The sequence below is a fragment of the Chiloscyllium plagiosum genome, unplaced genomic scaffold, assembly GCF_037043375.1.
Source record: "Chiloscyllium plagiosum isolate Xiang-an unplaced genomic scaffold, Cpla_swu_hap1 HiC_scaffold_48, whole genome shotgun sequence".
Lineage (NCBI taxonomy): Eukaryota > Metazoa > Chordata > Chondrichthyes > Orectolobiformes > Hemiscylliidae > Chiloscyllium > Chiloscyllium plagiosum.
This window is the reverse complement of record NW_028270186.1, coordinates 470,036-482,416: the sequence shown is the minus strand read 5'-3', so window position 1 is coordinate 482,416 and position 12,381 is coordinate 470,036. Positions and strand designations below refer to the sequence as shown.

At 45.5% G+C, this 12,381-nt stretch overlaps 1 protein-coding gene across 7 annotated transcripts in view; it reads left to right on the top strand.

Annotated features, from left to right (window-relative positions):
- Positions 1–7,439, top strand: part of sorbs3 (sorbin and SH3 domain containing 3) — a 48,714-nt gene extending 41,275 nt beyond the window's left edge. For 6 of the 7 annotated variants that reach the window (XM_087984225.1, XM_087984226.1, XM_087984227.1 and 3 more), the window contains 4 exons: positions 115–1,221; positions 5,390–5,490; positions 5,830–5,936; positions 6,068–7,439. In XM_087984225.1, the coding sequence (XP_087840351.1) occupies positions 115–1,221; positions 5,390–5,490; positions 5,830–5,936; positions 6,068–6,129 (1,377 nt within the window). In that variant the 3' untranslated portion in view covers positions 6,130–7,439. The remainder of the gene's footprint in view (positions 1–114; positions 1,222–5,389; positions 5,491–5,829; positions 5,937–6,067) is intronic. The other variant, XM_043681156.2, reaches the window with a different exon arrangement.
- The last annotated feature ends 4,942 nt before the right edge of the window (positions 7,440–12,381 follow it).

The window sequence follows — 12,381 nt, the reverse complement described above, 5'->3', positions numbered from 1 at the left end:
TCACAGAAGTGTGGATGAGGAAGTGTGCAGCAAATCAGAGGAGTTTGGGTTGGAGTCAGGCGATATTTCACCCCAGTCCAGAACCCCTCAGCTGATTGTTTGTTTGTGTATCAGGGTGAAACAATCTCATTGATACGAAGAGTCGATGACAATTGGTTCGAAGGAAGAATAACAGGCACCAACCGACAAGGAATCTTTCCGGCCAATTACGTACAAGTGGTGAAAAGTCCAAAAGTCAAGAGTGCCGTTGGCTCAGTTCCAGTCTCCCAAAGTCAGCAGTCCCCCCATAGTCCATCAACTTTTCCAATGCAGCAACACTGCAATGTTTCACCGAGCCCTTCAACCCTATCTCATGGTGATACTTCACCAACGCAGCAATACCTGCAAACCTCCCCCAACACTACCCCAAAAACCCAACAATTCCCCAACAGCTCACCAGTTGTACCAACCCAGCAATACCTGCAAACCTCCCCCAACACTACCCCAAAAACCCAACAATTCCCCAACAGCTCACCAGTTGTTCCAACCCAGCAATACCTGCAAACCTCCCCCAACACTACCCCAAAAACCCAACAATTCCCCAACAGCTCACCAGTTGTTCCAACCCAGCAATACCTGCAAACCTCCCCCAACACTACCCCAAAAACCCTACAATTCCCCAACAGCTCACCAATTGTACCAACCCAGCAATATCTGAAAACATCCCCCAACCCTACCCCTAAAATGCAACAATACACCTACAGCTCATCAACTCTGCCAACCCAACAATACCTGAAAACCTCCCCCACTCTCATAAGCCAGCAATATCTGAACACTTCACTAACTCTGCCAACCCAGCAACGCCACACCCCTGTAACCCAGCATTACTCCACCAACCCATCCATCGCCCAAACTCAGCATTACCCCAATACTTCTTCAACTCTACCAACCCAGTATTATTCCCCCAGCTCACCAGTCTCCACAAAAATGGAGGGATCAGATTCATTGACCAGACAACCAGCCAATCACTATTCTGTACCAATGCCAACCAGCAGACAGCAGGCAGTTGTAGCATCGAACACCAATCAGCATGCAATGCCAGCTTTGCCAACCAGTCAGCACGGAGGCAGTCCCGTTGACCCTCTCTCCTGGCAGCTGTCGTCACCACCGCCTCAACCAGCGGTAGGCACAGGAACTATGGCGACTGTATCCTCCACTAAGCAACCAGTGCAGACCTCCCAGGTAAGCGATTGCAAACAACTTGATTTGTGTTGTCACCCTAATGGATGCCACGTTGGATAAATTGGATCCCAGAATGAGATTTGGTTGGATAGATTCTAAACTATATTTTTGCTTTTTGTTTGCAATCACTGAATGTCTTCACAAGAGGCTGCCAATGTACTTTAACAAAAGGACAGAAAGTTCATTATTTGTAAATGTAAAAGAAAATACCAACTTAATTACATTATACAAGAACTATTTGAAATGTCTTATTATAAATATCAGGAATAAATTTTCAAATTTTTGCAGTGAATAGCAATCTAACAGAATACTCAAACTGCAGTGTAGGGTTACCCTCTCTTCACTTTAATATTCCTTGTTCCTTTGGAGTATTGTTTCCGGAACTTTCTTTTTAATATCTTCTATGCACATTCAGAACAAACCCATGGATCTTCCATACCCTTAGCTTCAGCAGTTTTCTGTTTCTAGATTTTCTTTTCTCTTAAAACATTCAGGAGTTTGTCCCAGCCCCTGACTTTGATGGAGACTGCGAAACAAAAGCCACTTTTTTGCTTTGACTGAACCTCCAGACTGCCTGACCAAGATTATTCTGTCGTTCTGTGATGCTGGACTCTTAATAAAAACAATGACTGCAAATGCTGGAAACCAGAGTCTATATGAAAGTGGTGCTGGAAAAGCACAGCAGTTCAGGCAGCATCTGAGGAGCAGTAAAATCGACGTTTCAGGCAAAAGCCCTTCATCAATCCCTGATGAAGGGCTTTTGCCCGAAAGGTCGATTTTACTGCTTCTCAGATGCTGCCTGAACTGCTGTGCTTTTCCAGCACCACTCTAATCTAGATGCTGGACTCTTGTCACTAGATAAGAGCAGATTATTTATCTCGACATTTTTTTCCCTCATGTACTGGTATTCAACTCAGGCTGTATCAAGTTTGTAAATCCTCACATAAATGTACATGTCAATAAACTTTAGACATTCCAACACCCTTAGCATAACAAGTGTGAAGTGAAACCATGTCTCCCCTTCTTAATATACACAATATAGACATACAAGTCAAACTTAAAGCTACACATCATTTCTCCACTTTAGAAACAAAATTTCCAAAAGTCGATGATATATTTATGGATCTTGATCACAGTTGATATAAATCCTTCATGTTGCAAAATGTCCCAAGGAGCATTCTAGAATAAAATACAAGAGTGAGCCACTCAAGGATATATGAGGGACGGATGACTAAACCCTCAGTCGAAGGGGTGAGCCTGAAGGAGGGTTTTAAGGATGGAAAGCAAAGTGGAGAGTTGCAGGGAGAGAATCCCAGAGCTTGAGGCTGAGGGAACTGAAGGCACAGTCACCAATGGTGGTGTGATTCAGTTTTGGATTGCACAAGAAGCCAAGGTTCGAGGAGTGCTTGTGGTGCTAAAGGAGATGGCTGACACAGGGAGGGACAAAGCTGTGGACAAATATGAAAACAAAAATAAGAATAATTAAATCAGAGCATTGTTTGCCCATGTGCCACAGAAGAAAAGCTAATGAATTTACAATAACACCCTGTGCACCATCTTGGGACAATTCAGGATGTTCAGCTGGCAGCAATACCCGCACTCTGAGAAGGAATGTACAAAATGGAGTTGAATCCATTCTGGAAAGTTTCATGAAAAGCAGCAATTGCAGTTCAAGGAGCTTCCAAATAATTTCCTATTTCAGAGAGGGGACAAACACTTTCCTTTCTGGGGAGGAATCTGGACTGATGGGGTAGGCCATTTAGGACAGAGATGAGGAGAAACTTCTTCACCCAGAGAGTGGTGGGTGTGTGGAATGCTCTGCCCCAGAGGGCAGTGGAGGCCCAGTCTCTGGATTCATTTGAGAAAGAGTTGGATAGAGCTCTCAAGGATAGTGGAATCAAGGGCTATGGAGATAAGGCAGGAACAGGATACTGATTAGGAATGATCAGCCATGATCATATTGAATGGCGGTACAGGCTCGAAGGGCTGAATGGCCTACTCCTGCACCTATTATCTATTGACACATTTCCACCATATTATTTTCCAAATCCACAAACTGGACTACCCTTGCTGACATGGCCTTTCAGCCTGTTCCTGTCCCATTGACCTTCATTTCTTATCTTGACTTGACTTTTCCCTCCTTGTCCAGCCTCTCCCCAGTTACATTTGTGATTTTTTTTCTGACACTTTGCAGCGGTTCCACTGGTTCTATCCATCTCCTGCACAATCCTTTCACCCCAATCCCCCTCCATCAGGACAGTCTGAAAGCTCTTTGCTTCTTCTTCAAATAGAGGCTCAACAGTCTCCATCCGAAACCACCCTCCTTCACCTGCTTGAGCTCATTCTGACTGTGAACAGCATCTCCTTTACCTGATCTCGCTTTCTCCAAGTTGAACATGTAGCCATGGGTGCCCACATGGTTCCCGGTTATGTCTGTCTCTTTGTGGGTCCAGAAGATTCCTTGTTCCAATCCTATCTGGGTCCCCACCCCACCTGTTTCTCCTGTACATCAATGATGCTGCTTGTCCAGAATTGAAAAGAATAATCAATTTTGCTTCCAATTTGCTTCCTTCACTCATCTTCGCTTGGTCTGGCTCTGACTCATCCCTTCCTTGACTTCTGTATTTCCATTTCTGGGGATAGGCTGGCCACAAACCCAGTGACTTGCCATGTACCTTCAATATCCTTCCTCACGTCCTGTTTCCTGTAAGGACTCTATTCCATTCTCCCAGGTTGTCTTATCTCCATCATGTCTGTTCCAATAATCCCTCCTTCCACAGGGGCACTCCAACATGTCTGTCTCTTCCCTCAGCCAAGAATTCCCTCCCACTATAACTGATAGGGCCCTCAACCATTTTCTGCACTTCTGCCCTCACTCTTTCCCCTCCTTCCCAGAACATGATAGGGTATCATGCCAGTACTGCCAGTATCCACAAATCAAAGAGTCAACCTCTGCCATTGCTGCCACCTCCAGCAGGTTGACACCACCAAACGCATCTTCCCATTCCCTCCCTTTTCCGCGTTCCGGAGGGACCATTCTCTCTGTGACACCCTGGTAAATTCCATTGTCACTTCCCACACGTCCTCATCCTTTTCAAGGCACTTTCCCTAGAAATCACAGAAGGCCTAACATTCCACTTCTCCTTGCTCACTGTCCAGGAACTGAAGCACACTTTCCAGTAAAGCAGTGATTTCCTTGTGCTTAGAATCATAGCATCCCTGCAGTGTAGAAACAGGTCCTCTGGCCAAATCCAGTATTCTAAATCACTGCTCACAATGCGGTCTTCTCTACATTGGCAAGACCAAATGCAGACAGGGTAATTACTTTGCAAAACACATCTGCTCTGTCCGTAGGAATAGCTCTGACATGTGAGCTGCTTGCCATTTGAATCAACCAACTTGTTCTTGTACTAAATTTTCTGTTCTGGGTCTACTGCAAAATTCCCATGAAACACAACATAAGCTGGAGGAACAGCACCTCATTTGCCACTGAAGTACTTTACAACCTCTCGGATTCAGCATTGAGTTCCACAACTTCAGAGCCCGACCTGTGTCCTCCCTGCTCTGGACTGAGATCAGAACAGCCAGAAGAAGCTGCAGCTTCTCCCAGTCTCTGAATCTGTCAATCAGATTCCTCCAAGAGACCAGAATGACAGGCAGCGCAGAATCCATGCTTCTGATCAGAAACCACCTTGGGCCACACTTCCCAGATTGCACCCATTAAGTTACGTTAAGCACATGGAGAGCAGCCCCACTGGGGGTCCTATTCTGACCCAGAAACAGTATGGGAACACCAGGCTGTGTCTGCTGGCCATGGGAATGTAAAAGTGCATAATGTGCCTATCAAAGGAGCAGCACTCTGAAAGGTTGTGATTTCAAATAAACCTGTTGGATGATAACCTGATGTCATGTGACCTTTGACTTTGCAAAGTGTGCAAGAAGAAGTCAGACTGCTGAAGAAGGTTAGCTCAGAGTGGCCGGATGTGGTTTCACAGGGAGTGCATCGAGTCTCTCTCTCTCTCTCTCTCTCTCATGATCGATTTGTCCTTAGTTGGGTACAAACACGCTGTGCCCACTTCCCATGGGCACACAGGTGAGGTCAGGGCACCATTGACCCTGCTGCTTCTCAAACTCAACTCTTTCTCCTCTGCTGATTGGATCATTTCAGGTGTCCTCTGACCCCAGACTGCAATCTCACAGGACTCCTATGAAGCTTGTTGGATTCCAGACAGAAAATACCAGAACTGGAATTGGTGAAAGCTGGAGTCCGTGAGTAACCCTAACTCGTTCACTCCACTTTTAGGGATGGGATCCGATGGTATTGGAGGGAATCACTCAGGTATCATACCTGGGAAGATCAGGATCGGTGGTCGAGGTGTTGATGGGGTTGAAAATCCAATCCCACTGTGTCTCAGAGGAAAGAGCCAGATTGCATTCCGAGACGGTCCATTATTCTCCAGTCTGTCCTCAGGAGTAATACAGATAGCCTGGTCTGAAGATGTCGACAGAGTGATAGCTCTCTGAGGAAGGAGGAAATGGCGTGGGATTTCTTGGGGAGAAGAGTTGGTCAGCTGATACCATGTGACTGAAATTGTCTCTGTGTCGCAGGTACCGGGCACTGTATAACTACCGTCCAGTGAATGCCGATGAACTGGAACTGATGGAAGGTGACCTTGTCGATGTGATGGAGAAATGTGATGATGGCTGGTTTGTAGGTAAGTCCTGTGCTCTCACATATCAGCCTCAAGAAAACCTTCGCATTCGGAGTTTTTGAGCTGTGTAACACAGCAGATTCAAGGTGTAGCCTTGATCTTCTTCGCTTGGTCATTCTGTCTCTACCTTGCAGGTACATCTCGCCGGACCAACAATTTCGGAACATTCCCTGGGAACTATGTGCGACCAGCTTAATCTTCTGCATCAACAACATGACCTTCATTACAGTTATTCAGGCCTGATTACTCTCTCTCCCTCTTTGTATTTCTCTCAATCTCACAGTTTTTCCCTTGCTGTGTCGCTTCCTCTGTCTCTCTGTCTCTCTCTCGTGCACTGTCTCTCTGCCTCTGTGTCTCTCTCACCCTCTCTCTATTACTGTCTCATTCTCTCTGTCTCTCTTTCTCTATCTTTCTCTCCTCCTCTTCTCTGTGTCTCTCTCAATCTCTCTCTTTCTGTCTCTCTCTCTCTCTCGTTCTGTCTCTCTGCTTGTCACTTTAAGGTCAGATAATATCTCCTTGAGACCTGTGATCTGAAACCTGTCCTCCGACTACTCATTATTCCTCAGTGTGGACCTGAACCGGAACTGGATCTAGAAGAGATTAATCAACTGATGGGATCTACCAGATCCGAGTGGAAGTGTGTCTCAAGGCCGGGGTGGAGAGTTGGGGAGTGTTGTGATGAATCAAAAGGAATCACATGACTCCCAGCTACAGGAGTGACTGTGCTGTGAAGGGGAGTACTGGGGGTACTGCTGAGTGTTTGGTGTGCAGGATCGAGCTTATCATTCCTTACCCTGGAGTCGTCCCATACTGGGAATGGACAGTTACTCAGGGAACCCCCTCACATACTGAGACAGTCACCCATCAGTCAATCCTCTGATGCACACATATCCAGTCAGCTCTGTCAGGTTCTCCGAGAGCTTCAGTGAAAGGTAGCAACCATGCTGCATTTCAGAAGGGGACAATCTGAACAGCCACAAAGCAGACCTCTACCTGAGTCCAGACCGGGAGAGTCCCAAACTACGTGAGTCCCAGACAGTGAAACTGCAGGCTGCGAGAGTCTAGACTGTGAGAGTCCAGACTCTGTTTGCTGAGATCAGCCCAGGGCCGCGAGCTCCTTATAAAGGAATGGCACTGGTGGGGTGATGGGGACTGTCAGTGAGTCGCCATTCACATTCAAATAGCAAGGTGCTGAGCAGACAGTGCCAGAATACAGGCACAGGATGATCCCAGGCTGTAGGAGGAGGTGCCCTCTCCACGTGGAAAGTGTTCCAGGCTGCTGTCTTCAGAAGGGATCCAGCTGCTGATATTTTTGGCTGTCTCTAACTGTGTCCCGGGGTGGGTTTGTGATCTTTGTGCTGTGGCTGTCTGCAGAATCTAGTGCTCGACCCTCACAGTTGTGTACCAGGAATCGTGCTGAGTTCAGTCTTTCGTCTGTGTCACTATTTACTCATCATATATTTGTATAAATGTCCTCTACTTTCCAATAAAAAAAGATATCACAGATTCAGGAATTCTTTCCTTTCAGGTGTTTTGTGGCCATGGAACAGAGTTGTTGGAAACTCTCATGACTTACAGGCTCATTGCCTCAGCATGTTACACACAAAAACTTGCATTTACATAGCCCCTTTTCATAGAGTGACCGGGCCCTGTGTGCTTCCCAATATGGTATGATCTATCAAAGTGTAATATGGCGTCATGGAAGGAGAGATCAGGGAGCTGAGTGAGTGGGTGCTTGCTTAGAATGAACTGCTTTAAAGACAGACCGAAGAGAGGACAGAGTTCAACAAACTAAAGTTTTCAATCCCCGCTATACTAATGCCTGCAGTGCTGGTATTTGAACTCCTGTCCCAGAACATTAACATTGTCCTTGGGATTTACTGACCTTGACCATTAGCATTGTCCTACCATGTAACCCTATCATTGAACCTTCTTAGAACATAGAACAGTACAGCACAGAACAGGCCCTTCAGCCCACGATGTTGTGCCGACCATTGATCCTCATGTAAGGTAAATCTAATGTACAAACCCTCAAATTTCTGTGACCATATGCATGTCCAGCAGTCTCTTAAATATCCCCAATGATCTCGCTTCCACAACTGCTGCTGGCAACGCATTCCATGCTCTCACAACTCTCTGCATAAAGAACCCGCCTCTGACATCCCCTCTATACTTTCCTCCAAACAGCTGAAAACTATGACCCCTCGTGTTAACAATTTCTGCCCTGGGAAAAAGTCTCTGGCTATCAACTCTATCTATGCCTCTCATTATCCTGTACACCTCAATTAGGTCCCCTCTATTCTTTTTTTCCAATGAAAAAAGTCCGAGCTCAATCAACCTCTCTTCATAATATAAACCCTCCAGTCCAGGCAGCATCCTGGTAAACCTCCTCTGAACCCTCTCCAAAGCATCCACATATTTCCTATAATAGGGCGACCAGAACTGGGCACAGTATTCCAAGTGCATCTAACCAAAGTTTTATAGAGCTGCAACAAAATCTCATGACTCTTAAACTCAATCCCCCTGTTAATGAAAGCCAAAACACCATATGCTTTCTTAACAACCTTGTCCACCTGGGTGGCCATTTTAAGGGATCTATGTACCTGCACACCAAGATCCCTCTGTTCCTCCACACTGCCAAGAATCCTGTCTTTAATCCTGTACTCAACTTTCAAGTTTGACCTTCCAAAATGCATCACTTCGCATTTATCCAGGTTGAATTCCATCTGCCACCTCTCAGCCCATCTCTGCATCCTGTCAATGTCACGCTGCAGCCTACAACTCTATACTGTCAAGACACCTCCAACCTTTGTGTCGTCTGCAGACTTGCTGACCCATCCTTCAATCTCCTCATCCAAGTCATTAATAAAAATTACAAACAGTAGTGGCCCAAGAACAGAGCCCTGTGAAACACCACTCACCACAGACATCCAGGCAGAATATCTTCCTTCTACTACCACTCGCTGTCTTCTGTTGACCAGCCAATTCCGTATCCAGACAGCTAAGTTCCCCTGTATCCCATTCCTCCTGACCTTCTGAATGAGCCTACCATGGGGAACCTTATCAAATGCCTTGCTGAAGTCTACCATGGGGAACGTTATTCCACTGCCCTTTTCAGTAGTGTGTTACAAATCTGAGCCACTCACTATATTTTTTTAAAAATATATTCTTCCCATCTCCCCTGTATATCTGGTTAAAATCACCTGCTGCCACAACTAAGTTTCTTCCAAGTCATCCTTCATGATTTTTAACACCGAACATTCGATCTCCTGTAAACTTCTTTGCTTGATGTAGAACAGTACCAGCTTTTCCAAGTATCAGAAGTCAATCTCCTCACCTCTCCACGGCCTGAAATCCCACCTCAAGTGTGATGCCCAGGATTCAAAGCGATACCCCAACAGAAACCTAACCACTGACAGGTAATTACCTTGCTTTGGTACCTCCAGAGGAATGTTTTTGTTAACAGCCAGTTCAACTTGTTGTCGGCTTCAAAGATTTGTACACAGGTAGGCCCAAATTTCTCTGCACCTGTACCCCTTTTAAAACTGTACCACTTCACCGATGTTGCCTTTCGCTTATAGTTTTAACTCAATATCTCTGACTTGAACAGGGAGAGAGAGAGAGAGAGAGAGGGGCAAGAGTAATCCAAAGTGTGTCTGCTGCCATACTGCAGAGAGAAGCGTGGAGCAGGTAGAGAATTGGGTTAGAAGTCCCTGTGCTGGATCCCAGCAGATTCTCAGGCTGTCAGAACTGACAGGATTGGTGAGTTAATCTTGTCTGTCAGCGTGTTTGTGTATGTGGCTCACTGGCTCATTGTTCTGTACCTCACTCGGTGACCCTGGCCTGATATCCACAGTCTGATGGAGGGAATCTTCCTTAACACTATAACTACAACATGCCCTGACTGGGTGGGTTCCTCGCTGACCTCTGAACTCTAGCTTGCATCAAATGGTTGTGGAGAATTGAGAATTTTGAACAGGAAAGAATGGTTAACATTCCTGAGGGAGTACTGAGGGTGTGCTGCAATGTCAGAGATACTGTCAATCACTTAAATCAGTCTGCACCAGCTCTTGGGTAAATGTAAAATATCCGAGGGCCACAACTGGAAGCAGAAGAGTGAATATTCTCTCATATATATCACTCCCTCTATCAACAAGTGGTTTGTGTTTCCTATGATCATAACCACTGCATTATCTGGTCAGCACTTTGGGAAGGGGACTCTGCAAATATCTGCCTTTCAATAAAAGTCACTGTCAGAAGTCATGCTCAACTTCATGGTGTATTCCTTTACCAAGATGACTTCTTCAACAACAGCTCCCAAATGAGCTGTCAAGGGTGATTGATGGGTCAGTGGAGAGGAACGTGCCAGTGCAGAGTAAAGTTTTCACTTTGGGTATTTCTGGTCAAGAGAGAGAGTGGGAAATGTTCACTTTAGGCAGATCTGGGTGACTTTGTACCTGATCATAGTGACATAAAATAAACACGCAAAATGCTGGAGAAAACAGCAGATCTGACAGCATCTCTGGAAAGAGAAACAGAGTTTACATTTGACTCCACTTCAGACTCTCACAATTGTATGTACAGCAGGCAATTAGAAAGGCAAAAGGTACTTTATTTTTAACAAGAGTATTGGAATCTAGGAAGACGGAGATCTTGCTCCAGTGATACAAAACATTGGTGAGATCACACCTAACTTGTGCACGCTTTATTTGCCTAAGGAAGGAAACACTTGACCCACAGGCAGTACAGGAAAGGTTGGTTCACTTGACTGCTACCTGGACCACTAGAGATTGTCTTTTCAATTCTGTGGACGTCAGAAAAATAAGAAGGGATCTCACAACAGGAAACTTGCAGGGACTTGTCAGGATAGATGCTGGAAAAAGACATTCCCTGGCGGTCCAATCTCAATCAATTTAGGATTGTAACAAAAATAAACCTCCTCAGAAAGTGCCAAATCTTTGGAATTCTCATACTCAGCGAGCTATAGGTGCTTAGTTGATTATATTCACGGCTCAGATTGACAGATTTTTGGGTATAAAGGGAATTGAAAGGATTGGGAATGGTATGGAAGGCGCAGTCAGGTTGATGATTTCTCTCAGTCTTGTGGGAATTCAAATCGTATGATAATCCTTTGAGAATTAGAATTCAGTTTCAAAACAAAACAGAAAATCTTCTCCAAACTGAAGTGACTAATACTGTGGAATTGTCTCAAAATCCCATTGGCTCATTGAGATCCTTGAGGAAGGAAACCTGCCCTCCCAACCTAAAATACAACTCCAGTACCACCTCAATGGCACTGACCCTGACCTTTCACTGCGTCTTTGAGGGACACTCGTTGTGTCAAACCTGCTCTCCGTGATTAAAAAAGGCAGCTCACCAACATCATCACCTGCCCCAGTCAACTAGTACATCCTAGTCTTGCCAGTGACACCCCTCCCAGAAACAAACAATGAAGAGGGTAGGACTTTCCTGGCACTATTCCAGACCTGGAATAATGATCGTAGTCAGAGGAGTGATCCCTGTTTCTCTCCATCTCCAGGCAGTGTGTGAAAATAAGAGCATCTGGGAGAGGTTGTTTGTCACTGATAGCCCCAGTCTGGTTTAACAATAAAAGAGAAGCTGATTGTGTTCCGAGAGGATGTGGTCAAACTGCAAATGACAGGGTTGCAGTGATCGTCACTGAGACTCTCAGCCTTCTCTGAAGACACAGCGCTGAACTTCCTTCCTCCTCAATCTGTGAACTTCTCCATTTCCTCTGCCTCGCTTCTAGCTTTCTGCTTCTTTGACTGAATGCAATGACAGTGGGAGGGACAACAACAATCGAAAGGTGCAGTGAAATTGCATTTGGATAGCACCACTGGATGCATGAAAGAGTGCATTGCTCACACCGCCATTGTTCCTTTTGACAATCACATTGAATCTGTGTCCTCTGGCAATGGGAGCTGTTTGATCACATCTCCTCTGTTTACAACCCTCATTTGTTGAACCATTCGATGGAGTCTGATGCAGTACTTCAGAATGAGGAATGTTCACGAGGCCAGAACTTCAGTCTCTGAAGGTTGCAGTATTGCTAACAGATACAGAGGTAGGGAGGGGAGAGGCCAAGGAGCAGTTTCAAACAAATGATGAGAATTTTAAAAATCAGGGAGTTGCTGTAGTGAGAGTCAGTGTAGGTCAGTGTGCACAGGATGATCAGAAAGGCGATTTGCTGTGAATTAAAACACAAGTAACAGAATTCATGGATGGGTCAAGATTACAGAGAGGGTGGGATGTGAAGGGCCAGGCAGCAATGGGATGAAGTACTTGAGTAAGACATAGAACAAAGGATTCAGCAGAAATTGGAGGGAGCTGAAGGACTATAGTAAATGATGTTACAGTGGGGAAAATACAAGTACCTACTGTGGTCCAGACAGACACATTCTCGGTTCTCCTCAACTCTTCCCTGAGG